The 20,788-nt window shown below is 47.2% G+C and overlaps 1 protein-coding gene and 1 long non-coding RNA gene across 5 annotated transcripts in view; one reads left to right on the top strand and one right to left on the bottom strand.

The window, feature by feature from the left end:
* The window catches only part of Rgma (repulsive guidance molecule BMP co-receptor a), a 42,863-nt gene extending 39,665 nt beyond the window's left edge, over positions 1 to 3,198 (bottom strand). For 2 of the 4 annotated variants that reach the window (XM_034507395.2, XM_076935856.1), the window contains exon 1: positions 2,865 to 3,198. Coding sequence is in view for 1 of the 4 variants with exons in the window: in XM_034507403.2 (XP_034363294.1) it covers positions 2,865 to 2,878 (14 nt within the window). In the remaining 3 variants the exon portion in view is untranslated. Of the gene's footprint in view, positions 1 to 2,391; positions 2,410 to 2,864 lie in introns of those variants that run through there. The other 2 variants (XM_034507403.2, XM_034507388.2) reach the window with 2 other exon arrangements.
* The window catches only part of LOC143442684 (uncharacterized), a 35,568-nt gene continuing 17,878 nt past the window's right edge, over positions 3,099 to 20,788 (top strand). Inside the window, exon 1 of the long non-coding RNA XR_013111058.1 lies at positions 3,099 to 3,235. This is a non-coding gene — a long non-coding RNA (uncharacterized LOC143442684). The remainder of the gene's footprint in view (positions 3,236 to 20,788) is intronic.

The raw sequence follows: 20,788 nt of genomic DNA, 5'->3' as shown, positions 1-20,788 counted from the left end.
CTTCAAGGATTCGGAGAAACAGAAGCAGACAAAAGCAATCCGAACAATTACATTAAAAGGGTTTTGCCTAATGTATTTAGTAGAATTAACATGCTGTAATTAGTCTATGATGTTTTCTGATAATCCTCCTCTGCCTGTGCTGTTTCACTTGGGTGCACCCATCTCCCCCCCTACTTTGGAAGGTTTCGGGGACATACTCTGTTTCATTGTCTACCCTGTACACTTTCAGGCAGGACCGGATTCTGCAGCCATGTATAGTTTTTGAAGTGTGCTTGAACCTAGTTCATTTAGCAAGGCTGTAGCAGAAAAGAACACTTTAGACCCGCGGTTCTCAGCCTTCCTAACTCTGCAACCTTTTCATATGTTATAGTGACCCCCCAAACCATAACATTATTTTTGTTGCTACTTTATAACTGTAATTTTGCTACTGTTATAAATTGTAATGTGAATATGTAACATGTAGGACCTCTGATATGTGACTCCTGTAATAGGGTCATTCAGTCCCCAAGGGGGTTAGGACCCACAGGTTGAGAACTGCTGCTTTAGATTCAGGCACGATGGCCACACCCCTACACATCTCTGGCATCCTTTCTTTTCCAGCCTGCTTCCTGGGAGCAGTGAGCATCCTGGCTTGACCACTCCCTGTCCTCGTGTCAGGAATGGTCAGGAATGTGCAGTATCTACTTCTTTAATTTTGAACTTGGACTACCAAAGACTACTGTAGAGCAGACTCAGATATCATAGTAAACAGAAGCCTCCACGCCTTCCTTCTGTGTCAGCCTATATCCGGGACAGGTAGCAATGAAAGTCAAATATGCCCTTCTTTATAAGAGGCCAAGCTGGACTAGGACCCCCTTTTGTCATGATTATTAAGCAAATATGTGTGAGAGGTAAGACAGAGCCAAGACAGAATGCAGAGGGTAGGATGGGCAGAGGAGCCAGATGTGTATTAGGAGTGCCAGTCTTCATCTGGAAAGGAAATGAAGGAGCAGGGTTTTTGGAAAAAAAAAGAGGTTTGGAACTGAGGCTGTGGCTCACTGGTAAAGTACTTGCCCAGCACGCACAAAGCCTTGGGTTCGAGTCCCAACAATGCATATATTAGATGAGATAGAACCAGAAGTTCAAGGTCATTTTTGGCTATATTAGAAAAGTCAGTAACAGCCTGGAATACATAAGATTTACAAGAAAAGAGGAAAGAAAAGGGAGGCTGGATCCCTGGATCCATTGCAGCTCAGGAGTCTCTCGGGGAATGCACTTTATCACAGGCAGAAAGCTATAGTGCTTTCCCAGGAGCCAGAGAGCCCTTCACACAGAGAGAACTCATTCCCTGCTAGTATCAGCTGGCCTGGAAGGTGGCAGCACAATCCAGCCATAAGGAATGTGTAGCCCGCCTGGATGTGTGGGTGCCCCACCCAGAGCCTTTGTCCATCTGCATGCCAGCCTGGCAGTCAGTCATTCCAGTGAAGTAGGCTTGCTTGAACAGCAGAAATTCTTCCCCTTGTGTGTGAAAAAAAAATAGGCCATTTGGGGGTACACTGTTCCCTTCCAGTGCAGATGGCACGAGGCTCTTTCCCCGTTCTTCAGTTAGCCGTAAAAGCACACTTGAACACCTAATTTCTAAGAGTCAGGGCTTAACATTAACTTCACAAATCACCTATATTGATACAGATGAACTAGAGAGTAGTAAAGTAACCGTACAGGCTTGCCAGCTCTCTGGACCAGATGCCGTGGGACAAAAAGGCAGGTGACAGGTTACTTTGTTTTTGCTAGAAGAACACAAAACTACACTGAGAGGGGAATAGAAGTCCTGAAGGTGATATCCTGCCACTAATACAATTCGCCATTCGGTCCCTGGAGCTAAGCCCCAGGCATCGGGGTGCTCAAACTCTACAGGATGGCTGGAGCCCCCGAGAACAAGTCCTTCTGGACATGTTGGCTAACTTTGAGGACGCCCAACTTAAAGGCTTGTGAGGAAGGTACAGACCACCATTTCCGCTAGATGGCGATATTTCCCCTAATCCATCTGCCTCAAGACACCCAATTTATAAAATAAATACAATCCAACGCCTTCCGAAACCACACCACATAATAACAGCACACAGGCTCCCATTAAAATCCCAGTCTCAGGAAATTGACTCTCCCTCCGAGAAAATCTAATGCAACTACTTTAGTAAGATGCAATCGCGAGTTGCATCCAAGCATCTTCCATACTTGCACGGGTCGGTCTCCCAATACACCTGTCCCTCTTCCCTAGTTATACCCAGAGTCAGGCGCTGGGTCCTCGCGGTGCCTTGCCTTCCTCTTAGGAACGTCGGACCTTTTGGAACTCTCACCCCTTAGTTCCCACCCCAAGTCTGGCACACCGGACGCTCCTAGACAAGAGTCACTCACACTGTACGGAATACAATGCCGACGTCCCCCGGGCAGGTGCGTTCACTTCCAGCTTCTGCAACCCTAGCCTGGGTGAAGCGAGCGAATCGGGCTTCACGGTGGGTCAGAGGGGTGACCAGATCTGTCAAGAGCGCTGTGGGTCAGGGAGGCTCTCGCCCCAGGAAGAGGTAGCGGCGCAGGATTGAGAGCTCCAGGCCGGTACACAGTGGGTGGAAGAGGCGCCCGGTCTGCCCAGCCACGCGCAGCGCCTGCTGCCCGCAGGGCAGCATTTGGGGGGGGGGGAGGAGTGAAAGAAACAAAAAAACAAAAAACACCAAACCACAAAACTTTCCTGCTGCCAAGAGCTAAGGCGATTCATGCGAGGCAAAGCCCTAAGCGTGTGAGATGAGACACCGGATTGGGGGAGCCACTGATCAGTAAGGTGGCGGAGCCTTGGGGACCTCAGGACCCCCTGCCCCGCTGTCCGCGCTTACCTTGGCGGCTGCATGAGCCCCTCCAGCCCGCAGGGGTTGGCGCTGGCGGGGCTGCGCGCGAAGACTAGGTGTAGGGCGGTCGCTCGTGGGCCCCTGGATGAGGTGGGAGGGGCCCGGCTGGCGCGGGTCCCCGCAGCTCCGCGGACTCAGTAGCGGCCCCGGGCGCTCCGCCTGCTCCCGGGCTGCATGCCTGCGAGCGCCTGGAGGAGCCGGCCTCAGGAGCGGCCGGCCGGCCAGTGCTTTCCCGGCGCAGGGCTCTGGCGGCGCAACTTGCACTTCCGAGACGCCTGCAGAGTAGGGCGGCCCGGGCTAACCTGCTGCCTCGCCCGGCCTGTCGCCGCGACCGCCACCGCTGAGCGCGGCGTCGCGAGGTTCGTTTGCGCGCGGCAGGGAGGGGGCGGGCCGGCCGCCCCGGGAGCGGGCGGGGGGCGAGCGCGGGCCGGGCGGAGGGAGGGGCGGGAGAGGTGGGGTCTGGGCTCCAAAGGCTCCGCCCCGCCGCGGTCCCACCCTCCTTGCTGATCTGCGTTCGTGGGTGTGTGAGGATGTGGGGGGTGAGACTGCTGGAAAGCTCACACTTTCCCTGCGGGCTCGCGATCCCAGGGTGCGAGCAGCAAGTGCGGCGACCCTCCCTCCCGCTAACGCATTCAACTTTCCTAACCCTGGGCAAGACGGCTTGGAGTCCACGTTTTTCAACCTGGGGGCCTACGGTGGTTAGAGGTTTCTAATCGTGGATACATATTAACATCTGCCGAGACTCACCTTTGTTCTATAGGGATTTTACTCTTATTTAAGAATCTCATTGGAAAAAAATAAATAATATGTATATTGCAAGCACAGTGCGCGAATACACTCGACTAAAATAATACACAGAGTCTGGAGTAAAAAGACTGTCTTGCAAGCTCTCTACACTGTGGTCCAGCTTCAGAGGTAACCTCCGGTCATAGCGTCCCCCATCCTCAACCCCGGCACCCGCCCCGCACCCTTCTCGCATAGATTGCCAGAGGAAACTCCCCGGCTTCTCAAAAGGATTCTTCATGCAGCTCACGCACACAGTGGAGAGCACAGCCAGCCGCTAGCGGCTCATCTCCAGGGTCTCACCCCAACGCCAGCCACGTATAGGTCTGAAACCCTAGCTGGGGTGTGAAGTCAGCCGGGCCACACAGCTCACACTCGAATTAGTACTGAACAGTTAGCGCTGCCAGGATATTTTATACAGGATTACGACCCGATCTTCTCTTAATCTGAACCAAGCGCTGGAATTTTGATACGATGAGAACTCTGTATTTAATAAAAAAAGGTAGCGTCAGTATTAAGACCCTCATCGTTATTTATGTTGTGGTCTTAGGGGATGTGGTTTTGAACCCCAGTGTTCTGCATTTTATTGGCCAAATGAATTAGGATAATCTATAACCGAGCTATAAATAAGCCCATGTGATTTTAGCAGGAAGGGATTGGGCGTTGCAGTTGGCCTGTTTCTATAATTAGCTCCGGCCTTGGACAAATCTTTTAGGTCTGTTGAGCCTCAGTTTCCTTGTCTATAAATAAAGGAGCTGTACTAGAAAGTGTGTGTGTGTGCACGCGTGTGTGTGTCTGTGTTCCATCATCCTCTGCTTGGGGACACTCCTCCAATCCCATCCCCAATTCTCAAATCTCAGGTGTTGCTTTCCCCAGCTCTGACATCAATCTGTAATTACACCTTTATTTGTGGCCTTCTCATCATACTTAAGTGATCAGGAACCACTCCTTGGGGTCATCACGCCATCCTCAGCGCCCAGGAGAGCCTTGTGTATAGCAGAAGCACAATAATTGTTATCATTTGGGTCATTTTCTAACCCCCCCCACCTCATTTTTAAAATGTTCTTTGGATGTGCCCAACATTTCACAATATAGACCTCATTTTCAAAAGTTAGAAAGTAGCTGGTAGGTTTTTCTCATTTTGGGGTGCAAACAGCCCACTTTCTAGACCAAGACGGATTAATCTCAGCTGGACCTTGGGTGGGTCCGTGGAGGCAGCCAGAGTTGTTTACCTTGATGAGCGTGGCCGGTGAAGACAAGGAATATTAATGCCACTCATTCCATACTCAGTTGCCATGGAACTCTCTGCACAGGCAACTGAAATACGCCCATACGCACCGGCTTTAAATAAGGCCATGAGGTGTGTTGAGTGTGTCAATAACAACTGTGCATGGTGTCAAAAACAATCTAGAAACATTCCTAATCTAAAACTCCAGGGAACTTTTGTTTTTTTTTTTTTAACCCTGAATTCCTTAGGAACAGGAAATAGGCTAATTTGTTTTTAAGACTCTTTTGTTTGTTTGAATACAGCGGTGGCAAACTAGGTCCTGGAAGTCACAGGTATATCTATAGCAGGTTTTTCTCCCCCCCCCCCCCCTTTTGGTTTATCTGTGTAACCCCGGCTGTCCCGGATTTTGCTCTATGTATCTGGCTAGCCTCTAACGCAGAGATTTGCATATTTCTGCCTCCCAAGTGCTAGGATTAAAGGCGTGTGCCACCACACCCGACCCCGGTTTCTCTTCGGATTTGTAGAGTAGTAGAGGGAGAGTTAAAAATCTGGCTTCGTAGAAAGACAGCTGGGGCTTCTATCCCTTCCCGGCCACTCTTTCCTTCCTTTTGTGAGAAGAAATGCTTGCTCGCAGCGGAGAGGTCGGCCGCTTGGCTGCCAGTTGCTGCAGCGGTTAGGTGAGAGAAGAGTCAATAGCTGGCGAGAAGTGTCCGGCATTGGCGCAACCGGGAGGCGGCTCCCTGAACACCACGCCCGCGGGCGGGAAAGCTGGCAGAGCTCCCGGGGTGTGGAGCAATTTGCTGTTTCTGTCTGTTGCAAATGAGTGGTGGCACCTGCTGGGGGAGAAGGCAACCTCGGGAAGTGAATTCAAGATGAGTAGGGGAAAGATTCCTTCTTGCCTGATTGACAAAACAGGCACGTGGCGAGGCTGTCTCTTCCGGGTTGGAGTACCCCACCTCTTGGCCTATTTTTTTTTTTTTTTTTAAATAAGTTCAAGTTCAGAGTTGTGAAAGTGTAGCTCGGGACTCAGAGTACCGAGTCAGAACCCTGCCAAAATCCCAGGGAAGAGAGCCACTCTGGCTCACCTGTGGCCTTAGTGACACCAGGGAACAGGTGCTGGGGTTTTGTGTTAAATACTTATTTCACCATCAGGCCCGGGACTGGACCCTGCATGGAAATCCTGATTGCAAAACAGTCTTTGCCCTTAGGCACCTGTAGTGTAGCTGGAAAATAAGTATAAAGGGATCTTTCTGAGGAGTATCAGGCTCCGCCTCCATCAGGTAGACCCCTCCCTTCAACAAAATAGTCCCAGTAAAATCTGCATCTGAAAATGCTACTCTAGGTCAGCCTGCTGGTCTTTCCCTCCAGCCAGTGAAGCTGTGATCTGCTAAAAGAGGCAAATGTGGAAGGGGGGGGGGGGCATAGTGGCATTATCTGACCTCTTCTGTTAGATTTTATCGCGGCCAGCAGCTGTGGGGTGTGTTGGGTTTGCGGGTCAATGGAATGAGGAACATGCCGGCTGTATGCCAGAAAATCACACGAAGGGGAGATGTTTTAACCAGGTCAAAGGAGGCAAGAAACGACTGAGTTTCAAATGATTTACATCAGGTCTAAAAATGGACGCTGAGGTAGTAATTATATTAAGTTAGTTTATGGGGGCTGCCGAGATAGCTCAGCAGGTTAGAAGTGATTGCTTCGGGAGCTTTCTACCAGGCCTGAAACCTGAGTTCAATCTTCGAGTTCAATTCCTGGGACCCACAGGATGGAAGGAGAAAACTGACTACAGCAAGTTGTCCTTTGTCCGCCATCTTTGCCGAAAGCTGAGCAAAAGAGAAGGGAGTTGACTTGGAAAAGACTAGAAGTGGATGAATGGAACTTGGTTTGCAGAGGCAAGAGGCAGAAGACCAGTCAGGAGACGCTGTGTGTGCTATTGGCATGTTATCAGAAGCATGTTCCAGGTGCTAAAGGGAAGAAGGAGCTGCCCAAATGTTTTTGCAGAACTGAGAAATGACGAAATACCAAAGAGGCAGAAGAGAGATGGATAGATAATTTTGTGGTAGAGTGCTTGCCTGGCTAGCAAGCACAAGGCCCTGGGTTTAATCCCTAACACTTCAAAGGATAAAAACATCAGAAGCCATACAGTTTTGCTCTGAAGGGCTGAAGAAGGGGGAACTTGGAGAGAGAGAGAGAGAGAGATCATCAATGATAACCAGACTCTGATGTCAGGGCACCCCCAAACCATTCTTTGAAAGCCATTTAGTTTTCTATACCTGATAATATGTGTGAATGTTTAATCTAAAAACCCAAGGTCTGTGCCCATGGGTTTGAGTCAGTGGGTAAACATGCTGTGTTAGCTGGCAGACCGAATCCTAGCCCTGCAGCCCTTGTGAAAAGCTGGATGCAGGGGCCACATCTGTTGCAGAGTACTTGTGAGATGGGAGGTGGAGACAGGAGAATTGCCTGGAAGCTTGCAGGCCAGCTAGCCTGGAGTCCACAGCACGGCAGCAGCGACAGGAGATACCTTGTTTCATAAACAAGGTAGAAGGAGAGAACTGACTCTAAAAGTTGTCTTCTGACCTTCTCATGCATGCTCTGTCACATAGATGGCTGACATTTTTATATATGCGTGCGCGCGCGCGCACACACACACACACACACACACACACACCACGCAAGTTAGGAAAGAAAAAAAGACCAAGTTAACTCATCAAGTTCGCTCACTGTCAGTATCTCAGCCCTGTGTGCTATATATGGTAGAATGGTAATCAAAGTAAAATGAGAATTTTGGCTTCTTAAATAACTCAACTGTAGTCCTAGGGACAGAAAACAACCATATTTCTTTATTTTTTCCCCTCTTCTTCATGACTTTAAGACAGAAGAATAAAGGAACTTGGAAGTGGACCTTCTTGGGAAGCTGACTGACTTAGACATGAGGATAGTTGGAGGGTCTGGGCAGCCGCAGCTGCAGACCAGTTGGGGTGTGGTCAGTGAACACATCCTCCCGGCCCACAATAGCACCCACAGAAGCCAGGCCGTGACAATCTAGAGGCCTTGGGACCAGCTGGCGGGCCACATTCTCTTTGTGGTGATCTGGGAAGTGGGGAAGCCTGCTGGCTGCTTCCTCTTCATCCTCCTCCTCTCCTTCCTCCTCCTCTTCCTTTTTTTCTTTTCTGTCCTCTTCATCTTCTTCCTTCTCCTCCTCCTTTCTCCTCCTTTCCTCTGGAGGCGGGGAGGGGATCCATCTCGGACTTTGTTTTGCAATCATTTACTGTGTTCCTCCCCTGCCAGCATAACCAGTGTCTGTAATAGATGTTGCCTAAGCCTGTGTGCCCATTCTATGAGATAAGAACGAGTAGTTGTATTTTATAGGAAACAGGTTCCAAAGTGAACAAGCAGTCAGGATTCATATTCATGTCTACCCAAGGCCAAAGCCAATGCATTTTTATACCAATCTTGAAACCCTTTGTTTGTTTGGTTTGGTTTTCCTAATTCCAAACCTTTCTTGTTAGGCTCAGGGACAGAAATACTACACGCCCTGCGTCCCAGGGAGTCAGCACGAGCCTCTACTTTCTATAGTGTGGCCAAAGCTAGAGGAGTATGAATATTGTGTTGTCACCTGCTGTGAAATGCATCCATGTTTGTGGGTGAGCACCACTGTACCCTGTGGGCTCCGAGGACTCTGAGTCATGTGAGCCGCAGGGAAGCTCAGAACAACACTGTATTTCATTAAGCCTTCTGATGAGTGTCCCAAGAGTGACCAGAGTTGTACCTGTTTCCTGGGCTCTTATGTTGGTTGCTAAACTTTGGCTCCTTTGGGAGGGAGCCCAAAGTAGGATTTATTGAGTAGAAATAAATCCCACTTCACACAGGGATACCTTTGTTTCCAGTGAAGGCTAGCTAAAGATTCCCTTAGGAGAGCATCAAAAATTGGATGTAGACTACAGAACACACATGGTTAGCCATGGATAGATACTGGGGGACACAGGCTTGTCCCCCATTTATGACGACAGAGAGGGTTTTAGGCTGTCTTAAGGACTTATTATCAAGAGATACTCCTTGAGGTGTTCAATATGTATGTATGTATGCATGTATGTATGTATGTATGTATGTATGCATGCATGTATGTATGTATGTATGCATGTATGTATGTATGTATGTATGCATGTATGTATGTATGTATGTATGCATGTATGTATGTATGTGTGTATGCATGTATGTATGTATGTATGTATAAATGGATTTGTTACATAGCTCAGTTGGCCTTGAACTCTCCTTTTTTTTTTTTTTTTTTTTTTTCTTTTTGAGACAGGGTTTCTCTGTATAGCCTTTAGCTGTCCTGGAACTCACTCGGTAGACCAGGCTGGCCTCAAACTCAGAAATCCGCCTGCCTCTGCCTCCCAAGTGCTGGGATTAAAGGCGTGCGCCACCACCGCCTGGCCATCTCTCCATATTCTTGAGTGCTGGGGTTACATGTCTGTGTCATCATTCCTGGCTTCAATTATTTTATGACAAAAATATGACTAGTATTTAGAATGTATTGAGTGATATTTGGTTAGGGAAAGGCTGGACTGCTGTAAAGACTTCAAGAATAAAATTTATTCGTTGCAATCCAGGGTGAGTTTTGTTTTTTTGTTTTTTGGGTTTTTTGTTTTTGTTTTTTGTTTTGTTTTGGTTTTTTAGGTTGACAGGAAGTTGTGCCCTGTATGGTCATTCAGATTCCTGCCAATCATTGTTTGGCTCAGTCTCCCTCTCCCAAAGCCCTATTGTAATATAAATAGTTGGAGCTGGAGTGCAGCATGCCTGGGTTGCAGATACAAGCAGGACAAAGCATGTGGAGGAGGCCCAGCTCTGTTTGGATCATTGTGGTTTCTCATATGACCCCATCTAGCTGCAAGGGAAGCTGGAAAGTCAATGTTGCTTGTCAGTCGGCAGTCTATTTCTATGCAACATGGACCTAAGATTGTGATTGACCCTTAGTTATATTTGGTTGGCAACTTGAAGTTGAGTGCATCTTTGTTTGATTTTTGTTTTTGTTTTCTTTGGGTCTCTCTACATAGCCCTGGCTGTCCTGTAACTTACTATGTAGACCAGGATAGTCTTGGATTCACAGAGATCCACCTGCTTCTGCCTCCTGAGTGCTAGGATTAAAGACATGCAACACTAAGCCCAGTTCATGAATGCATTTCATTAATCTAACATGGCCCAGAAGGAATGCACTGGCTCTGGACCCAGGGGACCTGAATTTGAATCTGTGTTCCGTCTCTCACACTGGAGAAGATACATTTTCTTCCCCCAACCCCTACCCCCACTCCGTTTGCTTCAACTACTGTGTGCTCCTTCAACAGCTGCTGGGAGGCTTGGCAACACCATAGCTGCTTGATATCATTATTCCAAGTTGGAGTAAATGAAAATGACCCTAAATTAGCTTGAAGAACTGGAACTTTTGTTCGAGACCCAAACCATCTTATAGAAGCTACAGACAGGGCATCTAGACGAATTTGGGGAAAGCCTGGAATTAGAGTTTGAAACATTTGACAGAGACAAAATGAAAGAGGGGAGAAACCCCTGTCACTGTACCCAATCAATGTTACTTGAACGATCCCAGTGTTGGTGGTGGCGGCAGAGGTGGTGGCGGCAGAGGTGGTGGCACGCTCCTGTTATCTGCCCCAATGTTTTATATTCTCGAATGAGAGACACACACTCAGCCTTTATATTTTGATATGCCTAAAACAGCTCAATGGCTGGGCCACTTCCTAAGCTCCATGTGGCTAATCCAACCCCCTTCGATATTCCTGAGTTATTACTAACTAAAATTTATATTCCATCTTTGCTGCCCTAGGCCCAGTCATGCAGCCTTCTCTAGTTGCATTCTCCTGATTCCTACATGACGGCTATGTTCTATGTCCCATGCCTCTGGTGTGGCGTCTTGGTTCTCTTTCTCCCAGCCTGGAGGCTCTCTCTTCCTTCCTTCTTTCTCAGTTCCTTGCCTGGGAATCCTAAACGCCCTGCCTCTATCTCCCTGTTCAGCCATTGGCTGCCTGCAACCTTATTTACCAATCAAAACCAACTAGGAGCAGGGTTCCCTCAGTGTTTTATGTTTGGATTCTTGTACAATTTTGGGGACACAAATACAAGCAACATTAGATCAAACCCACAACAAACCCCAGGAACCATCCATGTATCATCAGATACTGTTGGTACTGACTTTGGAGATTAGTGTACTTCTTGCTCTAATGTTTCCTCTTCTGAAAAATCTCCGACAATTACAGATGCTACTTTCAATGTGAGGATCTCTATGTCATCGGGAATATAATGGGTCCTTTATTTGGTAGGGAAGTCACTTTTGCAGAACCCCCAAATTCACTTCTCCAACACCCAGCCAACACACCAGTCCTTTGCTTCTTGGGGGCTTTAGACCTCATCGTCCTGATGGAGAATAGGACTGCCAAGTCCAAGAGAGTTGTGGTTGGCATGACTATAGACAGTTGCTTGTTTGCAGTCCTTAAGATTTTAAAATTGCGTTGGCTAAGATCTTCCAGTGCACACAACAGCTGCACCCACCTCTCTAGCCTCTAGAGACAAAGCTCGAGAAAGAAGCCAGCCACTTAGCCTTGGCTTTGACACATGGAAGGGGCTTGTGATCCTGGGACCTGAGTGAATTCCCAGAGGGAATTACCAGGAGGAAGTTCAGTTCACATATGTACAACCCCCCCCCCCCCCAGCTTCTTCTGACTAGGTTCATTTCAGGAACTGCCTGATCCTCCAGGGAAACTACTTAAGGGGCCTGCTTTACACAGCGGAAGTTAGCTTTCTTGTTTTTAAATAAGCAGGATCCGGATATTGGATTTTTTAATTTTAGAAAACACAAAAATAAAGCAAAATATAAATAAAAATGAAAAAAAAAAAAAAAGCTTCACTATTTTCCTGGTTGTGGAAAAAACCAAAACCAAAACAACCCCCTCCCACCAAATACCTAGCATGGAGCCTGGAAGCCAAGATCTGAAGAACAGGCAATCAGTGGCTGCGGAGCTAGCCCTGCGCGTCACGTTTGCACTCCTGAGCCATCGGTCATCCCCATCCTCAACGCTGAAGAGTTTTGAGGGATAATAAGGAGATACAAGGTCACTTTCATATTCCTGGGAGAAAAACGCCTCGATTTGCAGTAAGATCTCAGATTGGACCTGTGGCTTTGCTGTTACTCAGGATCAGCGACTGTGATTCAGGCAATAAAACAGGGCAAGCTGGCTTTTGCTCATTAACCTTCCTTTCGCACCTCGAAGGATAACCTCAATTTCTTTGGGATTATACCGGAGCGGCCGATTTATGAAACGCCAGCGGCAAGGCTGGAGTCTGCACTTTCTGGGTTTTTGGCTGGACTTGCCTGTGGGCTGCTCTGCATATTAAAAGGTCTGGGCAGGCTGTATGCTTTGTGTTCCCTGCTGTAGTTTGCAAGGAGGACTCTGGTTCCTGTATCTATTTGCTGCTCTCTCCATGGCTGGGCTGGCTGGCTTCCTCTGCATCTGGAAGCTAATGGTGTGGCTACTGCTGTTGTGTGCCTGGTGACAAGGAAGCCTTGGAAAATGTGTTTTAAAATGATGAGTTTTGCAAAGTCCCACAGCTGTGGGACTAAAGACCTGTGGAAACTCCGTCCCAGATGACAATGCACCAGGGAGAGCCAGGACCCAAGGGATGAATTCTGGGGCCAAGGGTGCATCCTCAGCCCTTTGGGCTTCCGCAGTGTGTGGGCGGAGGGAGAGCGTCTCACATTTAAAGGGAAGGCTCCCAGCCACCTGTGGCAGGAATATGGACGCCTAGGGGCGGGGCAGGAACTTCTCTAAAGGAGAGCAAGCCAGTGGTGGCTTTCTGCCCAATAATACCCAGGGGACCAGAAAGCCAATACTGCTGAGCTACCAAGAGCCCGCTCCCCAGGAAGGCCAGCTAGCTGCCGGAAGTCAGAACCGCTTCTGGACTAAACATTTTGGATGTTTTCACACCAAATTTCATTTTCATTACCCTATGGAAAAAATAATCACAGTGGGGAAAAAATTAAAATGTAAAAATCTTAAAACGAGCTCATGAAGTGAAACCTCATCGCCATCACCTGAATAAATGGTGCCTAGGCGTGGGATGTGTGCCATGAGCTATAGGACGTCCGTGTGCCTGTTGGATGCCTAGGCGCTGGGTATTCGAGGCCTACAGATAGATTCCAGTGGGCTAGAGTATAAGACAGCAGGGGCAGGAAGAGCAGAGCTTTCAAATGTATATCCTCAGCTTAAGGACAGTTTTGAAAGCCCAGATCCAAAAGCTTGTGGGTTGTGTGGATGGCTTACAGGCAAAATGAAGTATTTTGAGGAATTCTTCTTTGAGTTAGAAACTGTGAGTTTACTTCAGATTCCTCTGTCTCTCTTCGCAGTGATTCTCAGTCCTTCTGTCTCTCTGCCAGCTTCCCAGATGTTTCTGGAACCCTGCCGTCTATCCCACCCTACCCCTTTGCTCTCATGTTCTGCCTCAGGCCCATTGCCTGTGGCCTTTGTCAGGGACCCTTTAGATCCCCTTCTCATAGCAACTTTTCAGAGTTCTCACTGGCCTAGCACGAGTCCCAGGCTCTTGGACACCAATAGTATCTAGGAACATGTAAAGCAAAACCATATCGAGGTGCCCACCCACTATCCAAGTGACTGAACTAAAAACAAGACAGTACGAAATGCTGGCAATGACGTGGTTGACCTAGAGAACTCAGACAAACGTGGTAGCACTGTAAAAATGGCCCAACCACTCTGGAAGACAGTTTACACTTTACTTCCTTTCTCCTTCTCAATCTCTGTCGTCGTCTCCTCCCCCTCCTCCTCCTCCCCCTCCTCCTCCTCCCCTCCTTCTCCTCCTGTCGCGCCCACTCCACCAGCAAGGAACAACCGGATCCTTCTCAACAGCCTTTATTGTAGAAGCGCTCTTTTAGTTTTCAGGGAGAGACCTCGAATGCCCAGGGCAAGCTGCTTATATACCCTCAGCCCTGGGGAAAGCTCGTGGAGGTTTGCGATTGGTCAGAACTGCAGTGCCTCATTAGCATACCATATTAGCATACCCCGCCTGGGAGGGGTAATTGGTCAGGATCGGTGGTACCCCATTAGCATACCCTGCACGATTGTGGTACCTCATTAGTATACCCCGTTTGGGAGGGGTTTGGCGCCAAACTGAGTTGCCCCACAGGCAGTGCACTATTTACTAGTAGCCGATACCAGAGGCTGAGGCCGGCGCCATCTTGACCGGCAGAGTCGAGTCTGCGGCCTACATCCTCCTTCTCCTTCTTCTTCTTTTTCAAGACAGGGTTTCTCTGTGTTGCCCTGGCTGTCCTGGAACTCACTCTGTAGACCAGGCTGGCCTCGAACTCAGAAATCCACCTGCCTCTGCCTCCCAAGTGCTGGGATTAAAGGCGTGCGCCACCACCGCCTGGCTCTTCTTCTTGAGCGCGAGTGTGTGTGTGTGTGTGTGTGTGTGTGTGTGTGTGTGTGTGTGAATTGAGAATTTTGTGCATACATAGGATTTATCTTGGTCACATTCAGTCAGTCCTTCCTCTAACTCCTTTCAGATCCTCTCCCCATCTTACCATACTCACACCTCCCATATAGGTGTATGTGTGTATGTATAGGTATGGTTGTGTACATGTGTGTGTGTTCATGCATGTAAAAGCCAGCAAACAATGTTGCCCGTTGTCCATCTTGTTTTTTGAGACAGGGTCTTTCATTGGCCTGGAACTCTCTAAATAGGCTAGGTTGGCTATGGTGCCCCATTTATTCTCCTATCTTCCCTTCCCTTCCTTAACTCTGAGATTACAAGCACGTGCCGCCATGCCTAGTGATCTTTCCCTTTAAATTTTATGTGGGTTTTGATGCACCAGACTCTGGTCCATATGATTGCAACACAAGGATTTTATGAATTGAGCTGTCCCCTCAACTTTATTAATCATTTTTCTTTTATTGAGGCAAAACGTGTATAGAAAAACATTTACCATCACAATCATTTTTAAGCCCCAGTTATGTGGCATGAGGTATATTTTTTTGGAGTTGGAGGACAAGGTCTCCCCCACATAGTCTGGTTGGCCTCAGACTGTACAGAACAGACTGGCCTTGAGTTTGTGATAATACTTTTGTGTCTTCCCCAGTTGAAACTTTGTACCCATAAGTACCAACTTTCTATTCTCCTTTCTTCATGGTTACTTCAAAACCAAAGCTCTTTCTAAGGCCCTGGTCACCCAGAGGGCAAACTCTCTTCATGCACACGAGCTGTGGTACTGTCCCCTTGCTGGCTCTCCTGTGACACCCAGGATCCCTCTGATTTAGGTATCGGGCCTGGGAAGGGGTCTAGGAAGGGGTCCTAGGAAAGCACTCTGGTTTTGGTTGAAGTGTTTGAACTCTATAAAGCTAAGATATGTGACTGGGATGAAAGGCCACCTTGAACATTCCCCCCTTATCTTCCTGTTGCTGCTGTATCATGATTTCTTTTTAGTTTTGCCAAGATTGGAACTTTGTTTAGTGAGTGTATTGTGACGGTGTCTGCCTATAAGGAAATTGTTGGAGCCTTACGACATACGAAGACATGTCAAGAACTGGAAAGATATTTTCAAAGACTTGGAAGAAAGCCTGAACATAAACGAGAGGCAAAAGGCATATTGAAAAAAATCAATGAAGCCTGAATATTCATACTTTTGGAACTTGGAAACAGTTTAGAACATTTGAATAAAAGAAGTGAGAAGTTGCAGACTCTAATTTGGATGTAGATGAAAGTGAAGCTATTTTGTCTTTGTTAAATTTGTTTCTTGAAGAATAAGGCTGAGGTGGAATCTTCCTGGAATTCAGGAACGAGAAGCCAACACAGGCAACATGGCAAGACACTGTTCCTTAAGGAAGAATAAAACTCAGTAGAGTGAAGCAAACTGAGTGGACTATGAGTGAACAAAACAGAAGTCAGTGAATTTATTTCAACAATAAAATCTGTAATTGGCCCACTGTGGTGGTGGATACTTTTAATCCCAGCAACCTGAGAGGCTGAGGCAGGAGGATTACCCACAGGCATTGTAGAGGTAGCTGGACAGCTAATCCACACAAAGATTAGATGGTTCTTCTGGATGGTAAAACATTTGTTGTAAACTCTTTAAAGTATAAATTTTCCTTATCCTAAGCAAATATTCATTTTCATATCAAAATTCCCAAATTCTTGAATTTATTAGCCTCAAGTTTGCCAGACTCTGAATCTACTGATGCCCTACTCTGTTTTGACCTGTCTTGCAATGTTTGTCTTAGGCATGCTCTGAGACACCTGTGTGATATCACCACTCCCAATCATCAAAACACACAACCAAGAAGACCTGCTGGTTCATGCTCTCATCTTCCCCCAGAGTTGGCCTGCTGTGTCAGGAGCCAGGCGGTGGGCATTTGAGCGCCAGGGATCTTGTCTTATACTCAATGACACTAAGAAAATTATTTATGTTTTTATTATTTTTTGTCCATAAAAGAAGGCTGACTATACATATCTTACAGCATCCTTGAGAGGATGAAGTGACTTACAAATGATGAGACAATGCCTGGTAGTATTTCTAGCAAGCCTTACATATGTTAAATACTCAGTAAAGCTTGAGTTGAGGAGGTTGCAATCCTGTTGGAAAGAAAGGTCATGGGTATGTCAAACAGGGGCTTCCAAATCAAGGCCATTCATCCTTCTCAAACTGTGGGATTTGGTGGAGATAAAATAGCATTTTCATTACCTAGAGTGAACTTTCAACGAAGCTCACTAACTGTTCTCTTGATAAGTGTTCGGAGTGTTGCTTGATTCCCTGTTTCTTCAAATGTTTTCTGCAAGCACAGGCAATGCAAATAGCAACAGCATGCTGGCTCTAGGCCTTGCGATGCTAAGTTCATGTTCATCATACTGCTGACACTCATCAGCCTATGACATCTTTCTCTCCCCTTTAACGGTATGTGCACTATTGCTATAAATCTCGAGATTTTTGAGGGATGTATGTACTTGTGATTTTTTTTTTTAAACACATCAGTTTGGCCCACCTACGATGACCACTTGGAACAAACACTAAGGTGGAAGTGGTTGCAAAGGCTTCAGGGTGATTGACAATGGCAATCATTCGCCTTAGAGCACAACAGAGCAGATCACCCTTTACAATTTGATTGAATCTTGTAAGACTGGGGTGTCCCGAAGAGTTCTGTCTTCTGCCTAAGTTGGCAGACTGTCCAGCCTAACACAGTTTGAACTTTCCAGCCCGACAGTTTTATATGCCGATGTCTCAGAAATAAATCCCTATGCACAAGAATGTGTACATATCACTCAGTCTTCATGGACAAAGGTTACCAATAGCTGAGGATGTTCTAGTTGCCATATTTATCATACTAAATAGTGTGGCATTTGCATGGAACCTACGCACATTTTCATAGATTTGAAAACCTCATTGAGATGACTTTGTTTCTGATACAGTGTGAATGATACTCTGTGGGTGGATGCTCTTCTGCATTGCTGGGGGAAACTGGCAAGAAAAGTCTGTGTGTTATTATGATGCTACCTGGGCATTTCTAGGCCGCAGCTGGTTGAATCTACAGGCATGGAACCCATGGCAAATGGAGAGCCAACTTCTGCTTCTCTAGAAAACCCTGACTAGACAGTATTCCAACCATTCAACGGGGGCTGGAGAGATGGTTCAGAGGTTAAGAGCACTGACTGCTCTTTCAAAGATCCTGAGTTCAACTCCCAGCAACCACATGGTGGCTCACAACCATCTGTAATGAGATCCGATGCCCTCTTCTGATGTGTCTGAAAACAGCTATAGTATAGTCACTTACATAAAATAAATAAATAAAATTTTAAAAAATCACTCAACTGGAAACCTACGAGGGAGGAGGTATGCGCTCATGCCTTCATCTCTTCAGTGGGAACTTACTGAGATAAACACCAGGAAGGAGGCAGGACAGGGCTTGTAAAATGCCACCGGAACATAATGGACTCAACTTGTTGTTCCCTAAAAATAATCTGGTAGGCACTTTGTGAGTGGCAAGGTAGTGAGTGTCCTTGAACTTCACCTCAAAGACATACCCAAGACTTGGTTAGACAGAGCTCCTTTTGTGTCTGAACCTCAGTGGTTATATGATGGGAAGATGAGCAGACTGTTCCCAAACAGTCCAGTCTTCTTCCCTGCTTTCTCCACAGCCAAAATCTCACGTTTTAAGCCTTTTAAATTTGTGGGATGCTTCTACTTGCCTCCGGGGGTAGGATGGGCTTAGACACCTTGTGACTGCTTTGGAAATGGAGGGGAAGGGAAGAGCCAGAAGGGAAAAGATGAGGTCAGAGCATGCCCTGACACAGAGCTTTGATGGTAAGTCTTGCCTCCAGCCTTGTGACTATGGACTGGCCACAGGCAAGTCATGCAACTTCTCTGAAGTCACTCTTGTCACCTGCAAAAGATAGCCTCTTTCCTTGAAGGGTTGGCAAAAGGAGCCAATGAAATCCTGGACACCAAGAATGTGGCTTTAAGGCCACTTGAAGGACAGATGATTCACTGCATGCCAGAGGGCAATTCTAGAACTTTCTCCATTGTTCCTAAATGTATTCTTCCCTTACAGACAGTAGGAAGCTTACCAACCTTTTAGAAACACACACACACACACACACACACACACACACACACACACACACACACACACACCATACTGATTGTTTCCCAGATGTGGGAGGTAACTACTCCAGGCACAAATAAACTAACATTCCATTTATCAGATGCCAATCAACTCCCCAGGACAGCTGCTATGGGCGTCACAGAAACAGAGCAGCCCAAACTCTGAGTGAAGGAGCAAAGCCTTTGGGGTCAGAGATGAACTGGAGTCTTCCTGCACAGTCTCAGTTCTCTTACTGCATACCAGGAAATCACACTTGCCTTATTCACACTTTCGGATTTGTGCAAAGTGGATGCTCTTCTCACTTTTATCGTCCCGAGTCCAACTCTTATTGACTCAGATGTGAAATCAACCTCTCTCTGATCACTGAGGACTTTGAGTAACCATGGCCTTCTTTCCAGCACTGGCCACGTCTAAGTCTGTTTGGATAGGGATGTGATGGGAAGTAGAGAGGCCTCAACATTCCTTGAAGGACCATACTGTAGAAGTACAGGAGGCAGAACAGTCCCTGCAATTGCTGGTGACACTGCCCCTCTCTTGCCAGCTCATGCTCTCCACCAGCCCCTGCCACCTTGCAGGGTAGGAGCAGAGGTTTTTTTGTTTTTTTGTTTTTTGTTTTTTTTTTTTTTGGGGGGGGGGCGGTAAGACCCAGGATCGACTCAGGTTTCTGAGGCTAGGTATTCCCATCAGTCAGATGACACGGGCACCTGTCCAGTACCAAGCTGTCACCCACCCCCACAGCCAAGACAGCTAGGGGCTTCTCATTCTTCAATCCTTGGAGGGTTAAAGGGAACTAGAGCCCAAAGCTTTCACCTGGGACACAAAAGGCAGCCATGGTGAAGTTGAAAGGTCAAGAAGAAAAAAAGGGCAGACTCCCAGGGACCTGCTGCTCTCCAGCTGCCATCTGCTGCAAGCTGGGGTTCCAGCCATATCTTCCTGTGAGAAGTTTTGCCCCACCCCCAACCCTGAAGATGCTGTCCTTGAATCAAGAGTGGTTCAATGACCCTAATCGACCATCTCTTGTGTAGGTGTTCCGTAATTGCTATATTAATCTGTTAATTTGCTTTTTCCCCTTTGTGGTTTATGGATGGTATGGACAGTGGGAGGGTACACTCATGGCCACATACACCTTTGCTCACTCTCAGAGACAGGGATAGTCCTGCCTGATCTGAATCAAGTGCAAGAGACATTCATTTTGTTGACTTTTGACAGGTGCTGGGAGCCAACAGAATAAAAATACATCTGGAAACCAGGAGTTTACTAAGGGAGAAGAAAGAAGAAAATAGAAAATCAAATAGGACTTCTCATTCAGAAGGGATCTCTGAAGAAGGGTGTGGTGTTCCCTTTCCCCCTAGCATCCCGTCTCACAGTGAAGTACCTTAAACAGGAAGGTAAACAACTCAAAACAGCTTCAGGAAGTCCCTGAAACTGACTAGATTTTCTAGGCCCCTCCCTACCAGAGTAAGCAAGAGCTACAATATCTCTCAGACAAGGCAAGTCGAAAAGAAAAAAGACTCTGAAGCCAGACCAGCTACCTGCAAGAAGTCCAAACCAGCCAAGCTACCTGGAAGAGGCTCAGGCTAACTGAGGCCCCTGGGAAGAACACTCTCCAGCCTGATGACTTTCTTGCAGGCTGTGCAGTGTGCTTCAGGTTCCCAACTTTGTGAGCCGACACATCAGTGCTGAAGTGGGCCTTGGTGATACTTTTAAGTCATTTCTGGTCCTGTAAATAATCCCTCACCCATACTCCTGTAAGTAGCCCCAATAATACTCACTTTTCACCAAATTGGACTTTGGTGATATCCATACTTTGGTGTATTGTGGGTTCCCCATCTGCCATAAGTAAACTTGTGTTAGTTCCAGGAGGCAGTTGCTGACACAGAGGGCTTAGAAGGAGTGGTCACCTTGAGGGGGAAGTAGTAGGCACTAGTGAAAATATGACAGTAAGCAGAAGTAGGCTAGGCGCAGGGATCTTTTTGAGTAGTTTAGGTAGCCATAGAAGGGACAGCCTAAAGAAAACAGCAGAGTGTTTAGGATTCCTCCTAAAGGATTTGCACAGCGCCAATGAAAACATGGTTTTGTGATTGCTGGTTGCTATGAGACGGCGGTCAGAGAGGGGCTGCAGTGAATGGGGGATTCCTTTTCACTGAGCGAGTTTCTGAATCTTAACAGTTCTGGACTTTAACTTTAGAAAAAACAATGAACAGGACCAGAGAGATGGCTTAGTAGGG

The sequence above is a fragment of the Arvicanthis niloticus genome, chromosome 1, assembly GCF_011762505.2.
Source record: "Arvicanthis niloticus isolate mArvNil1 chromosome 1, mArvNil1.pat.X, whole genome shotgun sequence".
Taxonomy (NCBI): domain Eukaryota; kingdom Metazoa; phylum Chordata; class Mammalia; order Rodentia; family Muridae; genus Arvicanthis; species Arvicanthis niloticus.
Note: the sequence above shows the minus strand (reverse complement) of the source record. Positions and strands in the feature narration are given on the sequence as shown.